The sequence below is a fragment of the Piliocolobus tephrosceles genome, chromosome 20 (genome assembly GCF_002776525.5).
Source record: "Piliocolobus tephrosceles isolate RC106 chromosome 20, ASM277652v3, whole genome shotgun sequence".
Classification (NCBI taxonomy): Eukaryota; Metazoa; Chordata; class Mammalia; order Primates; family Cercopithecidae; genus Piliocolobus; species Piliocolobus tephrosceles.
The window spans coordinates 14,263,481-14,287,385 of NC_045453.1; the positions used below are offsets into that span (position 1 = coordinate 14,263,481).

A 23,905-nucleotide genomic window follows, 5' to 3' on the forward strand; every position below is an offset into this window, starting at 1 on the left:
GATTGTGATACTGTACTACAATATTGTAAGATGCCACTATGAGGGGAAACGGGATAAAAGGTATATGTGATTTCTGTATTATATTTTGTGACTGCTTCTGAAATACATAGCTATCTCAAAATAAAAAGTTTAATTAGAATAAAAATGCAATTGCAGTCTGTATATTTTAAGTTTTTATAATAAAATGTTGGGGAAAATGCAATGTAACTGTAGCAATGCAATCAAGTTCCCCCAGATCACTACCAAGATAGGAATTTCTTTCTTAATATGAAAGACAGTGTAGACAACCAATACTGCACATTTGACTCACCGTTTGTTTCTGGAGGCCATCTACTTTGTCCTCAGCATTGTCTTCTTTGTCTGTGTTGCCTCTAAATAAAAGTAAAAAAAAGGCATCACATACTACCTAGGTCCCCCTTATCCACAGTTTCAGTTACCCTGGTCAACCACAGTCCAAAAATACTAAGATATTTTTGGGGAGAGACAGGGCGAGAGAGAGAGATCACATTTACATAACTTTTATTATGGTATATTGTTATAATTGTTCTATTATTGTTGTTGTTAATCCCTTACTGTCCCTAATTTATAAATTAATCTTTATCATAGGTATGTTTATATAGGAGAAAACACAGTTTATACAGGGTTTGGTGCTATCTGAAATTTCGGGTATCCCCCATGAATAAAGGGGGACTTCCGAGTCAGCCCTCTGTATCCACGGAGGATTGGTTCTTGGATCCTCAGGGATACCAATATCGGCAGATGTGGTTAGCCCTCTGTATCTGAGAGTTCTACATCCACAGACAAGGAGGGCTGACAATAGATCCCTTCTACTGCAGGCATTCCAAGTCTTAGTTTTTCCCTCCCTTGTGGGAGAACTCAAGAGACACTGAGAATGAAAGAAACTATCACCAAACAGTTACCACTTCTACAGGCAAGGACTTTTATCAACTGAGACTGCAGCATGAGGCTCCAGCCTCATGCCTACTCAGGCAAGTTCAGAAAAAGGTAATTCCTGCCCATCAAGAGTCATCTGAACAAGTGATTCTGATAAAAGAACACACTCTAGAAACTGAAGGCTGTGCACATCAAATGAGGCCTAATGTTGCAACTCCCTGGTCACAGTAGGACGAATCTTCCCACAGAATCACATTTGGCAAAAATCACTCCTTGGCTTGGAAAGGAGCTCTGCTGTCACTGGTAAACAAGGACATTTTCCCCTTGTTACCATCAGACCCTTGACGCTAGCTCAGCTGCCTAATGTCTTCTCTTTCGTAAGCTTAACTATTGCTGATGCCTACCTGTTTTTCATGATTCTTTTAAAAACTGACTTTGAGGGTGGGTGTAGTGGCTCACGCCTGCAATCTCAGCCCTTTGGGAGGCTGAGATGGGCGGATCACCTGAGGTCAGGAGTTCGAGACCAGCCTGGCCAACATGGTGAAACTCCGTCTCTACTAAAAATACAACAACTCGCCAGGCGTGGTGGTGGGTGCCTGTAATCCCAGCTACTCGGGAGGCTGAGGCAGGAGAATTGCTTGAAACCGGGAGGTGGAGGCTGCAATGAACCGAGATCATGCCACTGCACTTCAGCCTGGGTGAAAGAGTGAGACCTCGTCTCAAAAAACAAACAAACAAACAAAAAAAACCACACAAACAAACAAAAAAAACCCCAAAAAACTGACTTTGATATATTCCTGTCCCAAATATTCTTGTCCTTGCTGCTCAAGTCCTAGAGGCAAGATAAGCTCCTGACTTTACTGCTTAACCGTAGAAAGAAAAGCCAACCCACAAAAAATAGCCTTTACGCCACATTCAGGCACCCATCCAGGGAGTGTTTTCCCTGAATCACTGAATGTAACATGAGAATCACCAGTCATATGGGTCTCTGTTAACACCGCCCAGAATGCGTCTCTGTTATCTGTCCTCAAGAAACATGCTGGGGCAGCTGAAGTGATCATGAGGGGTTAAGGACAGATGGAAAATGCACTGCACACTTTTCTTGGCCTGAGCAAATAGTTAGGGGCTCCTGGCAGTGCCACACTCTCAGGTCTGTCCACAGTCCTGGGCAACGCAAAGCAGTATCTGCTACTTTTGGGGAGAAACTAAGAGATAAATGCTAAGAGCTAAATGCTATGTTTTGGCCGGGCGTGGTGTCTCACACCTGTATTCCCAGCACTTTCGGAGGCCAAGGCGGACGGATCACGAGGTCAGGAGTTTAAAACCAGCCTGGCCAACATGGTGAAACCCCGTCTCTACTAGAAATACAAAAATCAGCTGGGCATGGTGGCGTGTGCCTGTAGTTCCAGCTACTCAGGAGGCTGAGGCAGGAGGATTGCTTGAACGCAGGAGGCGGAGGTTGCAGTGAGCCAAGATTGTGTCACTGCACTCTTGCCTAGGCGACAAAGCAAGACTCCATCTCAAAAAAAAAAAAAAAAAAAGCTATGTTTTCAAACATATAGATATAATTTGAAGAACTACAATTTTTAGCTGTTTATTTAGTTTTCCTATGTATTTATGTCAAGAGTAAATAAAAATCAGTCAAAGGAGATGCTTTCCATACTTTTTTGCGCAGAATCCATGGACAAGCTGAAATGCCATGGCCGTCAAGGAGCGGCCCCTAAATCCATCTTGCTCAGGGACTATGCAATCCTCAGACAATACTGGAATTTCAGCTGAGGAACTAGTTCAAAGTCAGGAAGGCTGTGCTTATGTCTGTTCTTAGCTTTCTGTCAGGCATGGGAGGTCTGAATTCTTCCACAGGAATCCTCTGACCAGACAAGGGATGGGCATGGTTAAAAAGCTGGGCAGACTTTTAGAAAGGTGGGCAGCCTGGGGAACTCATGAGGAATAGGAACCGGTATTTGGTTCAAATTATGAAAAACAGCGGCAGTGTGGCAAGGTGTAGGGAGATGCCAGACACTGAGGAAGAGATACAAAGTGTGCTGGGTGTATGAGGAAGGGGTCACAGATCAGTGGCATGGCATGTCACATCAGGGCTGGCCCACGTGGCTTCTCACCTTTCAGGAATGTCTGAAGTCCCATCCGTAACACCCTGTTCTGCAGAAAGGGACTTCTCATCGGGCATCCCAACTTTCTCCAGGAAGCAAAGTGCTGGGTCTGCTCGCATGGCATTGTACCTTTCATAACCTGATCAAGAGTGGTGAGAAATGCCCGAAGTCATGTTAGAACTCACAACATTTGCTTTGGGCACTAGTCTTTTTGTTTTCTTTATTTAGTAAAGAACAAAACAAACACACAAAAAAAACTTATTTAAGATTAATGAGATCCTATAAGACTATCAGGGAAAGATCCTGGTGCTAATGTGGACACCTTTGAGTAGTGTTTGACCAATAAACAATGGCTTACGGAAATACTCAGTGTCCACGAAAAGATGCAACTGTACAGATACAATTCTGTTTGCTGCTTCCTGTGAGTTGGTTTTGCAACTTCTTCCCCCATCCTCAACACTGGATACCTTGTTATGTCCTTAGTGGGCCTTGTTTTCTTATAGCTCACTTTTATCCCATGTGTTGGAAAGGGAAGCTGAACAACATGATGGATGGCAGGACTGAAATATAAAGAGAACTACAATGATTGTTTATTGCATTAAGACAGACCTGTGGCCTGGCCTCTGTATCACAAACTCCAGTACAAATCTTAATCCACGCTGGCCAGAGCTTTGGAATTGCTCCTCATCACACCCCAAAGTTAACAACAGACAGTGTTTTGACCCCGAAGAGGGGCCTCAAAAAGAAAGCAAAACGATTTTAATAATCCTCATTTTCAGTTTGATAAAGTCTATGAGTGAGGATTTATTTTATTGAACCTAATGTACTCTTAGAATGAGACAGCATTTGGCCACATAAAAGGCAGAGTCTCCATGACAGGAGATGGAAGAGCTGAGTGTAAATAAGAACCAGCCTGGCTCTTAGGAACAAACCTGATTTTACTGTGTTTGGTATTTCATTTCTATCTTGGTTTTTGTTCTCGTATCACTGTTGATGCAGTTGTATCCTTCACGCTGTAGGTAGCACCTGGTTCTTTTCCCTGAGGAGCTGTGGGTAGCTGATCTTTTAATTCACAGTGGCTCTCCTGCCATCTCCATGACAGGTGCTGCCCACATGAGGTACCTGGCATGAGAAGCTCTGCAGTGCCTTATGTTCTTTACTCACTTATTCCTTATGGCAATTACTTGACTGCTCTAAGTCTCTCATGAGGTCGTGAGCTTCCTAGGAGCAGAACCTGTATCTATTTTTGCTCATCATTATATAGTCAGTATCTAGCAAAGGGCCTGACACGGTACAGACTGAACAAACAACTGACCAGATGAGTCGATTTTGCCTAGATTATTTCTCTTCTAATCATTGTTGTAGAAAGAAGAATCGCTCTCACCCTCTCCCCATGTTCCTGTCTCAGCTCACATCAAAACAGAAACTTCCCCAATACTCCTTTTAAGGAGGGTCCGGTCAGTTTCTCCACCTGCTCCTCATGAAGAGAGGGCTAATTTAAATGACAGGTGAGATGGTGAAATCCTTCCCTTACCGTCCCCTTACTACTGAGGGAGGCCAACTGTACAGGAGTAAACCACCTTCACACTCTGTGCTCAGGCATGGAACAGGCTGGGACCCTCCCTGACCTGGGCAAGCTTCTATTCTGTAGACTTTCTCTTGTCATGTGTGGATCTGAAGCCTAGAGACAGATTCAGTAATTTTATTTCTCAATTAGGTGTGAAGCTGGAGGTGAGGAAGAATGACTATTTTAGTCCCCTAGAAAACCCTAACAACTGTACTGAAAAGAGGCCAGTAGGAGCTGCAACAGCAATACAAACACAAACAGCAATGTGACAGGCCTGTGAGGGGGTGTCCGCTGCCTGCCTCTTTTCACTTAGTCTATAAGCTGCTCTCTAAGAATATCAACAGAAATACTAAAGTCCGTATGGCATGGAAAATTTCACAGATCCAGGCTACCTTGGAGGGGCAGTAGTCACTCAACCCAACTGAGCTGTCAAGAGCATCATTTAGAATAGGTTTGCCACAGAAGCCTTCTTGCTGCAGGCTAAAGCTCCAACCAAAAACTAAGCCAGTGCTAATGGGGTCAGCTTAGAGATGGATCCATGGCTATATTCATCTCATTTAACAGGGTTACAGCAGGCTTTGTCTGGAGCGGACTAAAAGATCCACAAGGCCGGGCATGGTGGCTCACGCCTGTAATCCCAGCACTTTAGGAGGTGGAGGCAAGAGGATTGTTTTGAGTTTAGGAATCCGAGATCAGCCTAAGCAACATACGAGATCCCCTCTTTACAAAAAATTAAAAAAAAAAAAAAATTTGCCAGGCATGGTAGTGTGCACCCGTAGCCCCAGCTACTTGGGAGGCTGAGGTGGACGGATCACTTGAACTTGGGAGTTCAAGGCTACAATGAACTGTGATCACGCCACTGTACTCCAGCCTGAGTGACAAGAGTGAGACACTCTTAAAAAAAAAAAAGATTCACAAAACCTCAGCCAACGAATAGTCATGTGTTTCTTAACAAAGAAAATGGTTGCAGCCCTACAGCTCATACTTAACCAAGGCATGCAGGTGAAATGAAGAGGGCTTCCTGACACAATATCCCTGAAAAGTGAACACTAGACAGACTGGCTTTCTGAAAATGGCTGAGTATCACATCTCCAGAGCTGCTGACTATCTGAGAAGCTGTCACCTGGTAAGACATGTTGTGTGTGCTTGGTTATACTGTGATGAGGGCTAGGATTAGAAAGGGGTGGTCAGATGTGCTACCTAGATGAGGACAGGTCTAAGACTAAGCTCATGGAATAGGTAGCAGCCAGGCAGGGGCAGGATCTGATGACTCTGGAGGGTGCCAAGGAGGATGGGCCCATGAGGCATCTGTCCAACCTCATCTAAGTTGACTCCAATGTAACCATCCAACTAAACTGATCTGGCCCTATGCAGAGTCTGCATTTATGGCTTAGGATTAGTTTCTTAGCACTGAGAACAGAGGCTGTTTCTTCTCTTGTCTTTATAGCATTATCTGCTAAACTCATCCTGTACAATGAGACACTTCAAACACTGCACAAGTCACTTTCAAGGCCTCTGCCCCTCAGCTGTAACTGTAAATTCCAAGTTCACCTCAACTGACAATCTGTGAGATTCTGAATGGAATTGAGTGATGAAGTGTCATCTTAACATCTCACAGGTGTGATCAGGAAAAACAATTTATACTCCCCAAACCTGCTTCAATGAGCAGAAGAGTTTGGGAGCGACCTTATGTATCAGCTGGGCTGACTCTATCTCCAATATGGGACTAAGAGATCAACTGATTAATCCCAATACCCTGAATGGTGATTAGGGATTAGGAAACTAGAAGGTGGAGCACCAAAAATAACTTGTCTTTTCCAGGTGAGAAAGCGTCTTGGACCTCCTTAGATTCCTGTCCACTTTTACACATTCTGAGGCTGTGTCCTTCGCATGAGAATTATTATATCTTCCCGGTGAGTTGCATCTATCATCATTGTGTAATGACCCCCTTTCATTACACAATGAAAAATGGTGCTTTTTGCCTCACAGACTGTGTGTGATACTGATTTGCCTTACCGGGTTGTTGTTAGTATTTTCTGGGCATGTCTTGTTTCACCTCTTGGATGTCAACTTCACTCTGTCCTCTACGTCTCCTCTTCTCTTTCATGTCTTCATCTCTTTATCTCTCAGGGATCTGTTTCTTTAGCTCTGCTTTCTTGGACCAGAGAGCTTTTTCTTGCTTCCCTTTCCTGGAGGGGCAACCCTTTCAAGGCCATGTTTTCCATTTCTGTGGGTATTAAAAACCCAGTGCCTCTGGTCCACTATCATATTGGCCCCCTAAGCTTTCAGTTCTGCTTTGAATGACTTCTGCATTTGGGGACTTGCCTTGTTTCTTCCAAGTCCTGATCCGCCTTGATTTTCTGTATGTCTATAGTGGGTGTGTTGGGGTGGGGGAGGAAGAAATAGCAGCATCTAAATTCTACCTGCCATAGTTCTGGGACTTCAGATGTGTTCTCTTTTCACAGCATGTTGTTGCCATGCAGGGATCTGTCAATGTGCCCTAAAACCACCACTGAAATGAGACCCAGGGTCACTGGACCTTCCCCCACACACCAAATTCAGATGCTCTGGAATCTGGCTGTCTTTAGCAGCCTGTCGTCTTCTGGGGTCCTTCCAAAACTAGGTTAAACCAAGTCTGGGTTGCACTGTGGTCCCCTGTGACTAACAGGGAGGTCACACACTTCTTTCTACTTTGGAGCTGAGTTCTACCTCTGCACTGTCCAACAGAGGAGCCACTAACAGATGCTAGTAACAGATGCTAAAGTAACAACAAACAACAGAGGAGTCACAACAGAGGAGCCATGGGGCTATTTAAATTTGAATTAATTAAAAGTACATACAAATACACTTGCTCAGTTACATTAGTCACATTGTAAGTGCTCAACAGCCACATAAGGCTAGTGGCTTCCACAGCAGACAGTGCAGAATTAGGGCATTTCGATCATCGCATGTAGTTCTACTGGACAGCACCGCTTTAGCCTAACCCCAGCAGTTTGACAAAGGGTTCTCAGCAGCACTGCACCACTGAAGCCTGCATTCTCAATACCAGCATCCAAGTTTTGAGTGGATTCCAAATTAAAATATGTATAGGCATGGTTGTTACTTAAATATAGCTGGTTAGCCTGTAAAAATTGAAGATTTCCCTTTAAAGAACATGCATTAGAAAGTTAACAACCTTCCAAAGGTAGAGTAATATGGTAGAGTGGAATAGCACCTAGCACCTATTATGTACCAAGCACTGTTCTAGGTGGTCTACATTTAATGTAATATTTAATCTTTAAACAATCCCTAGGTAGGCTGTTTTGATACTATACCTCCTCCATTGCATAAGTGAGAAAATAACTCAGAGAAGCTTATGACTTGCCCAATGTCACACATTTAGTAAGCAGTGGAGTTGATAGCTAAAGCCAGGTATACCTAATTCTTTTCACTTTAAACCTTGCTCCTCATTTTAACATTTCTGTTGATTCACCTGGCAGGGAAAGTGTCTATCAGGCATACTATGGGTGACTATCACTTGACCCTTTCATCATTCATTTTAATGGCTGGCAGCTGGCTGAAAGCAAGGGCAGCTGTTTAAAACACTGCCAGAGGTGAAGAAAGGGAGCACTTACTTCAGTTTTTCTAAGTGTTTAAAAAACCTCTCAGTCCCCTTTAGTGGCTCAATTACCAAATTTTTAAAAAAGATAGTCTATGCTATTTTGTGTGCTTAGTTTTTTAAATGCCAAGGGAGTAAAAGATACACACTAGGAATATACAGATTATCTAGAATGACCTTATAATTCTGCACATATATGAAATGCTGAAACTTAGCGTTTCCCACCATTTATTTACTCCTTCATTCAAGGTGCCTACTATGTGCCAGGCACTGGGACTATTAGAGGCAGTCCCATATCTGACAGCATGGACAAGCAAGGGAGGAAGACATACACCAAACAGGTTCTTTGTGGCCTGAATGTTCCTCAGTAATATAATATTCGCAGTATTATTGTGAGCCATATATTCATCTGGTGGAAATTCCAAGGGGGCAGTGGTGAAGCTCTACTTTTTAAGATGAATGTGTAACAGAATGATGGAGTTTCGCAGGAACATGCCGAGCTCAGAGCGGCTGAACTCATCCTTCCTGGGGGAAACTGATCCAGAAGGGAACGCCTTCAGAGAAATACACACCATGCTTGAACACGCCAATGAGAAGGGACTTATCGGCTTCAGCATCCCACCAATCCACTGGGATCTCCATGTAGTCGATGTCGGGCAGAGGCACATCCAGCTCCCTAGGGAAGGAAGGGCGTAGACTCAAAACAACACAAAAGCTACCGGCCCAACCCTGGTATTAGGCCACAGTCCTAGTGGCATGCTGAGATGCTAAGGTAACAATAAACAAAAGAGTTAGGAAGGCTGTGGGTCATCATTTTTCAACCAGAGCTTTGCATGAGAATCACTTAGGGAGTGATTTAAGCGTAAGTACTTGATTTCCAGGCTCCACCTTTGACAGCCTGACACAGTCTTGAAGCACCTCTTGGAGAACCCAATGTCAGTTGGTCCAGGGTGGCATTTTGGGATCCACATGTATGGAGTTCTAATGTGCACCTTATGTGAACCATAGCAAAGGCCATTGATATATTGGACATCTGAAGGTAGAGCTTCTCCAACAGTTGAATTCATACATGATTGAATGTTTAAAATAGTAACCAAATCATCGTGGCTCAGTATGTTGCCGCAACAAGTAGAGATCTTACGTACCATTTAAGAACAAGAGTCCACTCTGGAACAAGTGGGTATATCAGGAGGCCTTTTAGAGAGTAAGTGCCATAACAGGTGGCACCTCCTGGCAGTGGTCTATTAGATTAAAAATGATAAAAAACTGCATTGCCCCTGGCCAGAGGGATGCACATAACTCACCCTAGGCCAGACATGCAGGTGTTAGCCCCTCTCTGAGTTTCTGTCCGTGTTTTGAGAGCTCATATAAACTCTAAGTTCACTGTCCTCATTCATCTGAGTACAGTCCTCGCTTTTAAGGCTTTGGGGTTTAGGGAATAGCATGCACCTAGATGGCTTCTCCCTCCCCCTCCAGCTGCCTCCGAAGTTTCTTCTTCCGTGAGGCTCTTACTGTGACAAAGGACTGAATGCTCCCTACCAGGCCCAGCTTCCTCTGTGGGGGTAGTGTTTCCTGACCCCCACCTTTCCAGGGATCCATGGCTCTGCCTGCACAGTGCCATGGCTGAAGGACTTCTCTGGGATGAACTGCTGCTCATGTCTCATGGCAACTTCTCCACAAGAAGGTATTCAACCTTAACAGGAGCAGTAAGAGACAGAGGAATGCAGAGGAAGGAAGAGGGTGGGCAGCGGACTTACTCTCTCCGTGTTCTACCTAGGTACCACCTATGACTTCCTACACATGACAGCGGTAAGTGCAGACTACTTCTGCCAGGTAACACCTGATGGAAATTATCAGGCGGAATTCTGCTGCATTTATATGACTCAAATTGAACCTGTCTATCAAACACACAACCTCCCCATCCCTGCTGGAAATTACAACAGTGACTCTGAAAGGCATAAAAAGTGACAACAGTTGCTGAGAAGCCTGGCTCTGATTATAAGTTGCCCCATGGGTAGGGTTGTCTATGTTCCTCCCTCTTACTTTAGAGCTCCTATGAACTCTAGAGACACTAGCATTGTTCAAAGGAAAGCAAGAGAAAGAAGAAACCATAGCCCCAGGTAATCTCAACACAAAGTCCGAATATCAGCACTCTTGGTATTCTCTAGGAATGACAGGTGTGCACAGGGCTAGCAAACTGCACCTGGTGACCCCATTTACAAACTGGGTCTTTCTGACAGCTTTATTAAGGGCCAGTTGGGAACCTGGTAGCCTCACTCTTGGAAATCTTGGGATACTCCCACAGGATTCTATAGCTTTCAAAACACTAATTTGCAAAACTAACATGCAACAAATCCAATAGGCCACACATATTATTCATATGATCAGCAAATAAAAGAAATACGTATATGAGTACTATTGCCAAGAATGGGATGGTGGGTAAAACTTCCAGTCTATACATGTCAGATCAGTAACTGACACTCACTCTACAGTAAATGACTGTTTTAAAAGAAAATTTACAACACTTTTGAGGGAAATAAAATGAACTAACTCACCAAAAGCTAGGTTTCTAAGAAATGGTTTTCTCCTTTATTTTATTTGTAGATGACCTGATGAATTATCCTTATTCTACTTGCCTGTTCTCCCATCCGGGTCACTGGTCCTGGGCAGGGGGTAGGAGGAACATGGGCCTCTTTAAGCACAGGCAAGTTTGGCCAGCTCCATGAATAGGCATTTTATGTCAATTATTTAATGTTGACATGTTAAGTTTGATTTGCTTTACCTGGCAGGAGTTCCTTCAAATGCTTTCTCAGCTGCTTCTCCCAGTATTTCAGCTTTTAGATAGTACAGCATCCGGACTCGCAAAAGTACTCTATGAAAGTTGAACACATTAATGCAAACAAATTAGAACCATAACTGTCTGTGAACCACATGCCCAAGTTAACACTGGGAAATTCTGGACATTCCCATGTAGTTAATATTATGAAGCAATAGAAGAGAAGGCACTAGAGAAACAAAACATTATGGCAAAACATTATTATGCTCATTCCCATTTTACAAAAAAAAATGACTACATCAGTTATCTGTTAAATCATCCTGTGAGCCACAGCGGGCAGCAGGAACAGACAGCGCTTCTCATCTTTAAGAGTACTCACCCCTTCCATGTGGCCACAGTGACCTCTTAGGCAGAGGTAGCTTCTGAAAGGCCAGCTACTGAAGAGTGAGTAGGGTGAACAGTGGTGCTTTCAAACAGTTTCACTTGTACACAGTTAAATGAATAAATGAATAAAGGCAAGTGTCTATTTTTCATGGCAATATGTCTTCTCTTCTGAGGTGCTCAATTCATTTTTATTCTGTATGGACCACAATCAGGCTCCATGGGAATGCATCAAACATGTCTCAGACAAAGCAATTAAGCAAGTATTTGTCAGGCAACTACTACATGCTCTGCATCTTGCCGGATGCTATAGGTATGTAATAAAAGTAATGCCTTTCGCCATTGGAGGACCCTTGCCCACAAGCCGGCATCATGCTCTTGGGCATCCCAGCCCGCAGAGTCATGAGCCAATACCCAGTCTGTGGTATTCTGTTATAGCAGCAGAAAATGGACTACGACAAAGGCCTCTAAGAAAGCACAATTTGTATCTATTAGATCTGGGTAGAAAGTGCCACTGTGGGCTCAAGTTGTAAGTGGAAACACACAAAGTCAGAACTTACAGATTGCAAAGAACCCTTATTATCTCTGGTATACCATTTCTCATCCCAGCTGTCAATCAACTCAAATAATTCTGAGAATATTTATTATTATTATTATTTTTTGAGATGGAGTTTTGCTCGTCGCCCAGGCTGGAGTGCAATGGCGCAATCTTGGTTCACTGCAACCTCCCGCTCCCGGCTTCAAGCTGTTCTCCTGCCTCAGCCTCCCGAGTAGCTGGGATTACAGGTACCCGCCACCACACCTGGCTAATTTTTTACATTTTTAGTAGAGATGGGGTTTCACCATGTTGGCCAGGCTGGTCCTGAACTCCTGACCTCAGATGATTCACCCACCCTGGCCTCCCAAAGTGCTGGGATTATAGACATGAGCCACCGCATCCAACCTGTTTGTTTGTTTGTTCATTTTTAAAGCCCAGAGAATAAGAACTCTTAAGAATTTACAACCCCTGCCAATCCTTAATTTGTAGATGGTCATAGCTGACAGCCTCCTTAGTAAAAACTGCAACAGAATGTCAGAGTTCTGCCTGCTGAGACTTAGCTCAATTAAAGTAGGGCTTTCCTGAAAATGTCTGTCTCCTTAAGACAGGGAGAGCTGTTTCCATTTCCATAAAGAGAAACAAATGTGTTGATGTCTGACAATACCTGCGGCATGAGAGAACAGAATTTAAAGCCAATAGTAATCAATTCGCCTCCAAATGGAAGGGAAATCAATTCAGAGGATGGACGGGCAATTCCTTCTAGCCAGCCCCTCCTCCCAGCTGGCATCTGAACTCAAAGGGACACACAGCTGCAGCAGCTTTGTAACGCCCTTGGTTTAGCCAAAGAAAACAATCCATTAATATTTTGGGTGGCGATATATCCTTTTTTTCTTTTTGAAAGTATTTTACTGATGTGAAATATACTTTCATAACGTACACAATGCAAAAATGTATACTTAATGAATTCCTACAAACAAAACATACATGTGTATTCAGCATCCAGATCAGGAAGCAGACTATTTTCCCTTAAGTCCCCTTGGTATTCCCTTCCAGTTACTATGCCACCCTCAGTGGATAACCATTATCCTGTCTGCTTTTAGCTTGGATTTGAAACAGTGCTTTTTCACTTTTTAAAGGTTCTTTAGATGATAATTTCATGGCTAAATAATAATCCTGCTAATAATAACAACACATTGAGTGCTTACTGCTGTCTCTGAAGAGCTTGTACTTTTGTGTACAATAGTTTTTATTACAGTATTGGGCATGAGACTTATCTTCAAATATTTGAGGTGATCAAGGGAAAGGATTAAACTTTATCTGTAAAAGAGGAAAAAAACACCACACAACCCAACAACTACAGAATCATTAAGAAGATGTTACAGGGAGACGGGAAAACCCAAGCAAAAGCTCTTAACCTATAAGGTAATAAATTCTTGATTACCAGAGGTGTGCAACCGGACGCCCTCACACTGCCTACCAGGAATGCTGGGAAGAGAACTCTTGCATGACTTTGACACGAATTACATCATTTCCAAGGGTCAGATACATTGCACAGTGGTGCAAATATCCACATGCAAACTTGCCACTGTTTTGTCGCTGAATGCCCAAGTCCCCAAGACTAAACTACATATGAACAAAGTTTCATTTTCAATCACTGTTTTCTTTTTGCTGCCTCCATGCCACTCAACCCCAGCTGTCAGCCTACAGATACAAAGCATACCACCTTAAATGCATGCCTGTCAAATAACTGAAGGCCATGAATGGCAACAGCAAACTGGAAGAGGAGGCTCAGAGTGGCAGCGACTAAGGCCACAATGTTCTGCCCTTGTTAATGTGACCTCAGGGGCAGAGGATGAACTGACTGGTTTTTGAGAGTCAAAACAGAAAAATCCTCAGGGGTATATACAATGCAATGGCAGAGGGGCCAGGTTCTGTGGGAGAGCAGAGGTACTGTTAAAGGAGTTACAGGACCTGTAACATGAATTCTGACCCAGCTGAGACCACAGATAACACATCCTGTCTTTCTAGACCTCACATAGAAGTAGCACAAGAGCATGAAGCGGTCTCCCTGTGACGTTCCCAGGAATCGAAGCAGCCTGAGCCGGGCTGCCACCAGGGTATGGGAGGAGGGACACTCACTTGTTGCAGTGCTGTTTGAGATGTTTCTTATAGCCGTCATCATGCAAGACCACCTCGGGGTTGCAGGTGGCCAGCCAATCTGCATCCTTCAGCTCTGGGATTAGCAGCTGGTTCTTCGTCTTCTTCCCCTTCCTCCCTCTAGGGACTGGGGCAGACAAGCCTGAAACAGAAAGAGAGCATAGGGCAAGTGGATAGCCAAGGGGGGTTAAACATGAGTTTTAGAACAGAGCTGGTCTGGGGTTTGTTAGAACAGAGTTGGGCTGTGGTCTGGATAGCAGACCCTACTCCTTAGCCCATAGGTGGTGGTGGTGGGAAGGCCATGCACTTGGTCTCCTCCTTAGTAAACAAACTCCAGGACCACTTAGTCTGTCAGTAAGATTTCCCAAGTACCCTGTGAAGATTATGAAAGGTGTAACATAACCTGTGCCCTTTGGGAACTTACAACCTGGCTGGGAGAAAAGGAGTAATTGACTTGAAACTTCAAGGGGAGCCTTAACCAAGGACAGGGAAGAAGGAGTGTGGCACAAGAAAAGGCACAGACAGAGGTGGGACAGGGACAGGATGGTGAAATGCAAAAGGCAAGTCAGAGAGCACTGGGTGTGCATCCCTAATTCAGAGGGGGAACCCGTGTGACACTCAGGTTAGTGGGCAGGACCCGATGTGGGAAACTTTAATAGGGCCCAGTTGTACTTAAACAAAATATCACAGGTAACACTGGGAGATTCTGAGGCAGAACTGAAAGCAACATCTTTTCCCACTGGTAACATTCTGAAAAACACCTGAGAAAGAGAAGTCTCCCAAAGCACAGCAACACGGCCCCGCAGAGGAAGAGGGAATGAAGTGCATGGGAATCTGTGCTTCTTAGGTGTGGCCCTGCCACCTCTCACCTGAGTGGTTCTGGAGGGTCTGGGCTTGCCCGTCTTTGGTAGGTGTGATCAGTTCCCAAATGAAACTCTTGATCTTCTCGTCCCCCTTATAATGCTTGACACAGTACACCAGGAGGGCACGGCAAATCATCTCCATGTCCTTCTCGTTCAGATGCCATTTGAATCGGCCATGAGTCAGGATGTCCTTCCACCGGCCCCAGCTGACAGTGGACATACAGACAGGTGTTGGAGGGAGGATGGGCCAGGCCATGCATGCAGCCTCCCGACAGGAGGAGAAACAAGAGCCATACATGCTTTTGTTCTCTGTAGGTCTGTTAATCATCCCAAGGGCTTTGTCCCAAAAGGCCTTTGAGGACCACCTGACTGTAGCACACCAAATATCACTAAGGTGGACGTTGGACACTGAGAACTTCATATGGCCACTACATTGTTAAAAACGGAGGGACCAAAATACTGGGAGCAGGGAATAAATTCGGAATTAAAGAGTCCAGCAGCATTATTCAAAAGCAATGATGAGCTCACAGAAGCTGAACCTTTGATTTCTACCAGAGTCAAAGCCTCACACAACTCATGCCTTGACTATAACATCTGTTGTGTGGACTCCTCATATATCCTTGGGGGTTGGGGGGAAGCAGGAAATCAGTACCAGACAGCAAATTAGTACCAGAGATTTGCTGTGACAGGCATATGAGAAAACCATGGCATGTCTGCATTGTGGTTGCAGAGCATATGGTGACTGAGAGGGATTCTGGGCAGAAGGCATGGTTCTCTCTTGCTCCAACAGATCCCCCTCTGCCCTATAATCCCAAAGGTGACTGCAGAGACATGCTAGACAAATCTTAGGGACTGAAAAACAGAGGGGAACAAACAACAACAACAACAACAAAACCAAGCAGAGCCAATACCCACCCAAAGATGAGCAGGTTCTTCTCTACCCGGAAGCACTCCGCTCGGAGGTAGCGCCTGGCTTTGTCATTGAGGCGCCTGGATCTCGTAGGCCTTTCATCTGAGTCGCTGTCTAACTCTGAAAACTCCATGAGCTCGTCTTCCTCAAACGAGTTGTAGTGTTTGGTCTGCTTTCTCACACGAGGTCGGTCGATCACTAAGCTTTCCTAGAAATGGAGAGGACTACTGGGAAGAAAGTCCTCTTTTCTCTACTCCTATCACAATGTATAAGTGTATCCCCAGGACACATTTGGGATAGAACCATGCCCCTGTCTCATCCTCCAGCACTAAAGGCTCTTCCCAGCACACCTGCTGTCTCCATGACCACAGGACAAGCAGACAGGATTCTCTGGGACTTGCTCAAGTTGGCGTGCTCCCTGGCCCCCAGGGCTGCTTGTCACCATCTGTTCTTTCTGTAGTCATTCTACCCGGGGTGTGGGCAGGCAAGGCCCCCCTAGTGACCAAAGTGGTGGTCAGCTCTTGCTAAGAAAGCCTGGAGTGGTGAAGACCCAGCTGTTCTGCCCAGCATGCAGAGAGCAGTCTGCACTCTGGAGACAAGACAAGCCAGAGAATTCCATCTGCTCAGCAACTTTCTGAAGACAAACGCATATTCCTGCTTTATTTATCTGCCTTCGACTGGTTCTATCCACTAACCCTTTACCTTTCACTGAAAATACCATCTCCAGCCCAGGAGCCTCAGTCATTCTGATGGCTCCCCTGGCCATGTGTCTTCTATAGTCTCCATTGCTTCCTGCTCTTCACTCCTTCCCCCTATACCTCTTCCCCAAGCCAGGCTAACTTCCTGAGTACTCCACACAGCCCAGGTAACAAATGTCCAGTGTTATCCCTGCTTTGATCACTGTGCTTCCCAAAAAAGAAGGCTCCAATTGCTTCTGCCTGGCTACAGAGCCACAGTGCTTTCTTCCCCTGCTTGGACCCAATGTCCTGCACACACAGTAGTTTCTTGATTGTCACACTGTGAAACACTTAGAACAGGTTACTAAAGGGGACTGTAGGATCTTCTTAAACGAGGAAAATCAGCATTTCTTTTTTTTTTTTTTTTTTGAGACAGAGTCTCGCTCTGTCGCCCAGGCTGGAGTGCAGTGGCCGGATCTCAGCTCACTGCAAGCTCCGCCTCCCGGGTTTACGCCATTCTCCTGCCTCAGCCTCCCAAGTAGCTGGGACTACACGCGCCCGCCACCTCGCCCAGCTAGTTTTTTTTTTTTTTGTATTTTTTAGTAGAGACGGGGTTTCACCGTGTTAGCCAGGATGGTCTCGATCTCCTGACCTCATGATCCACCTGTCTTGGCCTCCCAAAGTGCTGGGATTACAGGCTTGAGCCACCGCGCCCGGCCAGCATTTCTATTTATAGGAGAAAAGAGGGTGGATTAAGCAACCTGTGGTGGTTCTGGCTGGGTGCTGGTTACTGAATTAGCTAGCTACAAGGAGGGACTGTCTCCCGGGTCTGTGGAATCATGAGAGTTCAATACTTACCTGAGAAGACACTCATCCTGAAGTGAGGTGACAGGGTCAGAGATGAAGGAAGGGAAACCAACATTTAACAGGTGCCTCACAGTGGGCTGGGCACTGGTGCCAGTTATATCCACAAATGCTACCTTGTAACCCCACAGTGTGGGCCTCACCACCTCTTCTTCTACTAATCTCAGTTGGGGTCAAGTACTTCATCCAAAGGCATACTCTGGTTTCACTCCAAAGTCCATTCTCTTTCTCATGTTTAGAATTAAGAAAACATGAGACACTGAAAGAATGGAGGTAAAGCCAACAAACTTTTGTCATGCTTTTTCCCTCTTCCTATTATGTGTGAAGTTTCTCTCACAGGAAGTGTTGAAATAGAAATAAAATAGTCACATGCAAGGGACAGAATGTTGGCTTGAGACAGAGGCCTGAACTTGACCCTGTGTCCAGTTCCAGTTCTAATTGCCTTCATCTAATTTCCCAGGTGCCCAACAGACTGAATGGCCGTTTAAAAATGACAACAGTTAAGATTTACTGAGTGTTGTCTATGCGCCAGGCATACTTTAAGTATGGTACAAATATCATTTAAGAACCAAGACTCAAGAGTAAATAATGACTTGAGCTGTGTAGGAATTTACTATCATGTATGACATAAGTGAATGTTCCATGGAATAAAATATTATTATGCTGTACCTTTTCATTCTTTGCTTCAGTGTCCAGTTCAGCTATTTTAGCCCATTTCTGCCAAAAGTTAGGATCATCTAAAGAAATATCTGTTCTGTTTCCTGAAGCCACAAAGCTAGCCTGTGAAGAAGACAAGAATTAATAAACTGTGCTTGAACACAGTACAAACTAATAAAACACCAGTGTTGCTTCAAATACAGGAGAAACCTAAGTATATTATCTATTTGCATTCAAAATCAAACCCTTAACAGGGCTTCCAAAATGAATGTGAAAATCTCAAGGTTATTCTTTCTTTTTCCTTTTATTTTAAAGATTGGGTGAGCAAATTACAATTTCAACTGAAGGGATCATTTTTTTTGGCGCTTAAGCTTGGAAGCAGGAAGGCAAACCCTGGAAGACAATGGCAATGTGCCACTTGGTGTTCCCTATGAAAGAGTTAACTCTTAAAACTTTTCTAGATTTTTTTTTCAGTGCAACAGTTACCAAATGTCTGCTATGGAAAAGGTACTGGGCTGGGCAGTATGAGGTGTAGAGACAAGGGATCGTTCACCCATATTCTCCTTATAAAACACAGAACATCCCACTAAAAAACTTCCAGGTGTTACCAAACAGGAGATTTAATCAAACAGGTCACAAAGCTCTCACAGGACTCAGCAGTGGCTGTGGCTACGGAAAACCTGAGAGTGATCTGCTAAGTTTTAAATCCAGTGGCCTCAACAGCGGAGAAAAGAGGCACCCAGACTAGAAGCTGGGAATTTTAAGTAAAATCTCTTTCCCATTAAATAAACAAACTAATTGTTTGAGTTTGGAGAATGGAGTGTTCACTGGAGCTTCCACTCTCTATCGGTGATCAAGAAGTGGTCTATAAGGAAATCAAGATGTCCACTGGAAGGTTTCAGAGCAGTCCTTGCAAATAGAGACAACTGAGAACAGGAGTGTTTATTCTGTCTGTTAAAGATCAGCTCTCAAAGATGAGGAGTGGTATTTTCTTTGTATAGCCCCTGACTACCTATTCAGACTTCCTTCCTCCTTTAAGGATCTATATCTTTAGATAGGCACACAGACTAAATGTGCAGCCAATTTGTAGGATTTGCATTCAGAGAAAGAGAAGCCCTGCTAATGGGTTTCAGAGAACAAACATTTTTTTTTCTCTCCCACCCCCAACAGCTCTGCAGAGAAGGCCCTGTACCTTGGCAAAAGTGGACCCTTTCCCCTCAGACTGGATGGTGATGGTGTGCGTTCTCCTCTGCAGAATCTGGTCTATGTCTTCCTCACAGAACTTGGAACCTTCATCTTCTTCGTCCATTAAGGCTCCATAAGCACCTTTCCGGAGTAGGTCCTCCACCTCCATTTTTGAGAGCTGCTGTACCTGGACAGGTCACCAAAGGCTACTCACAAAGTGGAAAATATATAGAAGAAAAACAGCCTCAAATCTGTTTTTTGTGGTTCAGTGCATAGTTCCTCCACAAACTGCACGTCAGAAGAACAAAGGACGTGGGCAACAAACTTCAGCTAGTGAAAACCCAGATGCGACACTCTGGGGAGGGCAGGCATACAGTCCTCTATAGGCAGCTCTGAAATAAAGCCAAGCACATGATCCAAGGTCCCTAACATTCTTCAGGACGTTGGTTATTATCAAATGTCACAAGCCACTACAATTATGCACCATTGAAGATGATATTTTTGACATCTTTATATTTTAGTTATATAAAATAACTTTAAAACCTCCAGATGTACCAAACAAGCAGACAATGATTTATTCATTATTAAATAAATACGTATATTAGTATTGTAAATGAAGTCATTTCTCAACTAAAAAAAAAAAAAATGATCCCATGACAAATGTGATCTTCTCAACTCTTGAGGAAAACAGGAAATGGGGTTCCAAACACCCTTTTCTGGTTCTAATTAAGAATCTGGTTCTCTTTATATCAATCACAAGAGAGAATTCCATGACTCTCTGCATGACTAACTTGAAGTATTATACTTAGCAACATATGCATAGCTAAGAGGATATGGAACATCTGGACTAAAGACAACTCATTTAGAAGGTTTAAGCATCCAATCTTTGATGCCCTGAGCCCAGAGATTAAGGAGATATTCTGCTTTGTCTGACTATACTTTAAGACAATTTAAGAATCTTAGCTGCAATTCTTATGCCCCTAGAGGGAGAAAAATATTTTAACTGCCTTATTTTAAGCTGCTAATTTATTCATTCGTTTACTGACCATCCAGCACTTTATGTTTCTAATACGCCAAGCACTGTTAGGGGCCGAGGGGACACAGATAAAATTGGTCCCAGTACACTCTCAGAGCTCAAAGTCTGAGGTATGAGATAAGGCACAGTAACAAATACAATGTTAAGATCTACTAGCTTCTAATGAGCACGGTTAAAACCTGTTTACTGAAATGTTACACCAAGCTGGGCAATCCTACCTCATAACTCCTTCTACAGATTTTCTTTAACCACCTAGAAAACACAGAGACCTGACTCTGAATCATGCCTGGTTGTAGGGAATTACCCAATAACGACGTGAGGGCTGGCTCAATGCAGCGAAAGTGAACCCTGAAACAGCCGTAAGAGAAGCCCGCCTGGGCTGTGCGACCAATGCTCCTTAAGACTCCATAGTAGTCCCATCACACTCACCCCATTGGTGCCGCCCTTTCGGTTGATGTCCTGAAGAACAGCCTTGTCCAGACCCAGCTTTAGGCTGGCCTTGTCAAACATCTCACGTTCGTAGGAATTTCGAGTGATGAGGCGATACACCTTCACGGCTTTGCTCTGGCCTATGCGGTGACATCGGGCCTGAGCCTGGGAAGAAGAAGGGTCATATACATCACGTCACCATATATATAAAACGGCAGCAGCCCTGGAAATAGGGGAGTGCTTACATGTCATGTGGTGTGAGTGACCAGCTCTCGGTCACAAGTAATGGGACTGATTTCAGAACACAGTTCATACCCAAAGGTTGACTGCCACCTCCGTGGCCATTCATTTCTTTTCCCATTGTGTACTGACTACTGTGTGCCAGGGATAAAGCAATGAGAAGGACATGGTGTCCCATCCTGTGCCCCCGCCCCGCTGTGGTCTGTGCAAGGCACCTTGTGAGTGGCACACATTCCCAGGATGCTGTCCTGTCCTCTTGGAAGATATGCTTCGAAGCTGGTAGCACTAAAAATTTATTTTTAAAATTTTGCTACTGAAATTTTCGAGCATAGACAAAAATACAGGACAGTATAATGACCTCTTATGGACAATCTTGTTTATTTTTACCACTCCACCCTCCCAGATTGTTAGGAAGTAAATCCTAAGCATGATACTGTTTCATGCTTACATATTTCAATACACATTTCTAAAGATACAAACTCTTGTAAAATATATATTATCATTGCCACACTTAAAAACAACTGCATTTCTGCTGTGTCACTGAACAGGTGCCTTTATTCCCTGTATTTTCTCTAAACTAGGAGTTCTACCTTGGAACTTGATCAGCTTAGGATTTGAGCATCTGAATATCCATCAAGAGGCACATGGTATCTGGTCATCTTTCTTTTGAATTGATGATCAATGCCTAGATCTGTTAATTCATAAGGGTCTACCCTAATGTACAGTTCATATAGGCGGGGCAAGCTAAATATTTGATTCTTTATGTAATCAGTTTCCAAAATAACATCCCAAAAAGTGAGCAATGAAATTTTTTAAATTACTTCTTTATAGGATACAATGAAAGCATGCATTTAAATATATCTGCCATGTTTTACTGCACTGCAGTTATTCTTATTGCTGTTTACAGTTGGCCCACAGGAGCCTCACTAGGTTGGCTCCTGAGTTCCTTCAACACGACCTACTCAAATGTGGAAAAAACGAAGATGAGAATCAACTCTGTGGTATTTGAATGGACTGAAGGTATCAGTATGAACTCATGGTTAGGTGTATATGTATATATACACACATATACGTACACATACACAGATACAGAAATAGGTATGGATATGTGTACATTTATGTTTGTATGTTATATCAAAGACTAGTAGTCTTTTGATAGTTCCCTTCCTTTCAACATATTCTACATTCCTCTTATACATTTCCTGTCCAGACCTGGCTTCAGCCATTATGTTTCCAGGAGTCCTAGTTTCTTTTAGTGGAAATGTTTTTCCCCCGAGTAAGCAAGCAGAAGGGTGATTACTGACACCGACAGGAAGAGGTGGCCACACCATGTGAGTGAGCCCTGTGGGTATCATTGGACACCCAAGGTCCTTCCTTATCTTGGCCCAGAGCAGTAAGAAACGTGGCCTTTGCTCCTCCGTGAGTGGCAGAGCAAGACTGGAGCCTTGTACTTCTGCTTCTGCCCCATGATCTCGATCCTGGAGTCCAGAATTGCAAGCAATGGGTGTCCCCCATGTCTGAGGCCAGGCTGTTTGAGTTGGATTTGAAGTTACTGGACCGAGAGAAAGGGGTAAGTCTAAGCAGGAATTCTATGTTTGCCCATAAGGGGCTCACCCAGTGCCAGAATCCCTGGATATGGAAGCCTCCATCCATACCCTGCCCATATTCTTCCCCTAACCTCATGGCTGAAAATGACACCAGAATTCCTATAATTCAGTACTAAAGTGACCCAAAGACTAAGAAGCCCAGTAAGTACTGGGACAGAAGAGAAGCCACTGGGGCAGGGGGTACAGGAAAATATCATTAGAGCAGGGTTAAAGGAGGGTGGATCCCAGGCACCTCCTACCACTTGGTCCACTGTGTTATAGAGGTCCTCCTTGCAATAAGAAAGCCTGAAGTTCATCTTGGTGCCCAAAATTTGCATATCCTATGATACGGTTTGGCTGTGTCACCATCCAAATCTCAACTTGAATTTATCTCCCAGAATTCCCATGTGTGTGGAAGGGAGCCAGCGGGGAGGTAACTGAATCACAGGGGCCAGTCTTGCTAGTGTTGTTCTCGTGATAGTTAATAAGATCTGATGTCTTTATCAGGGATTTCCACTTTTGCTTCTTCCTCATTTTTCTCTTGCCACCGCCACATAAGAAGAGCCTTTCGCTTCTTGCCATGATTCTCAGGCCTCCCCAGCCATGTGAAACTGTAAGTCCAATTAAACCTTTTTTTGTTCCCAGTTTTGGATATACCTTTATCAGCAGCATGAAAACGAACTAATACAGTAAATTGGTACCAGTAGAGCGGGGCATTGCTGAAAAGATACCCAAAAATGTGGAAGCGACTTTGAAACTGGGTAACACGCAGAGGTTGGAACAGTAGTTTGGAAGGTTCAGAAGAAGATAAGAAAATATGGGGAAGCTTGGAACCTCCTACAGACTTGTTGAATGGCTTTGCCCAAAATGCTGACAAAGATATGGAATGGTTTCAGAGGGTGAAAGCACCAAACCTTGGCAGCTTCCACATGGTGTTGAGCCTGAGGGTCACAGAAGTCAAGAACTGAGGTTTGGGTACCTCCACCTAGATTTCAGATGTATGCAAATGCCTGGATGTCCAGGCAAAAGTTTGCTGCAGGGGTGGGGCCCTCATGGAGAACCTTTGCTAGAGCAGTGCGGAAGAGAAACGTGGGGTCGGAGCCCCCACACAGAGTCCAGGCTGAGGTGGTCTCAGATGGAGATGAGGAACTTGTTGGGAAGTGGAGCAAATGTGACTTTTGTTATGTTTAAGAAATGAGATCGGTGGCATTTTGCCCCTGCCCTAGAGATTTGCAGAACTTTGAACTTAAGAAAGATGATTTAGGGTATCTGGTGGGAGAAATTTTTAAGCAGTAAAGTGTTCAAGGGGTGACCTGGGATCTGTTAAAAATATTCAGTTTTATAAGGGAAGGAAAGAATAAAAGTTTGGAAAATTTGCAGCCTATGCGATAGAAAAGAAACGTCAATTTTCTGGGAAGAAATTCAAGCTGGCTACA

At 44.1% G+C, this 23,905-nt stretch overlaps 1 protein-coding gene across 2 annotated transcripts in view; it reads right to left on the bottom strand.

Moving 5' to 3' along the window:
• CHD6 (chromodomain helicase DNA binding protein 6) overlaps positions 1–23,905 on the bottom strand; it is a 211,496-nt gene that overhangs the window by 34,879 nt on the left and 152,712 nt on the right. For both annotated transcript variants that reach the window (XM_023227895.2, XM_023227896.2), the window contains 10 exons: positions 20,644–20,808; positions 19,186–19,365; positions 18,006–18,116; positions 15,801–16,003; positions 14,892–15,091; positions 14,005–14,164; positions 10,953–11,042; positions 8,743–8,846; positions 3,015–3,144; positions 311–371 (listed from right to left, as the gene is read on the bottom strand). In XM_023227895.2, the coding sequence (XP_023083663.2) occupies positions 311–371; positions 3,015–3,144; positions 8,743–8,846; positions 10,953–11,042; positions 14,005–14,164; positions 14,892–15,091; positions 15,801–16,003; positions 18,006–18,116; positions 19,186–19,365; positions 20,644–20,808 (1,404 nt within the window). The remainder of the gene's footprint in view (positions 1–310; positions 372–3,014; positions 3,145–8,742; positions 8,847–10,952; positions 11,043–14,004; positions 14,165–14,891; positions 15,092–15,800; positions 16,004–18,005; positions 18,117–19,185; positions 19,366–20,643; positions 20,809–23,905) is intronic.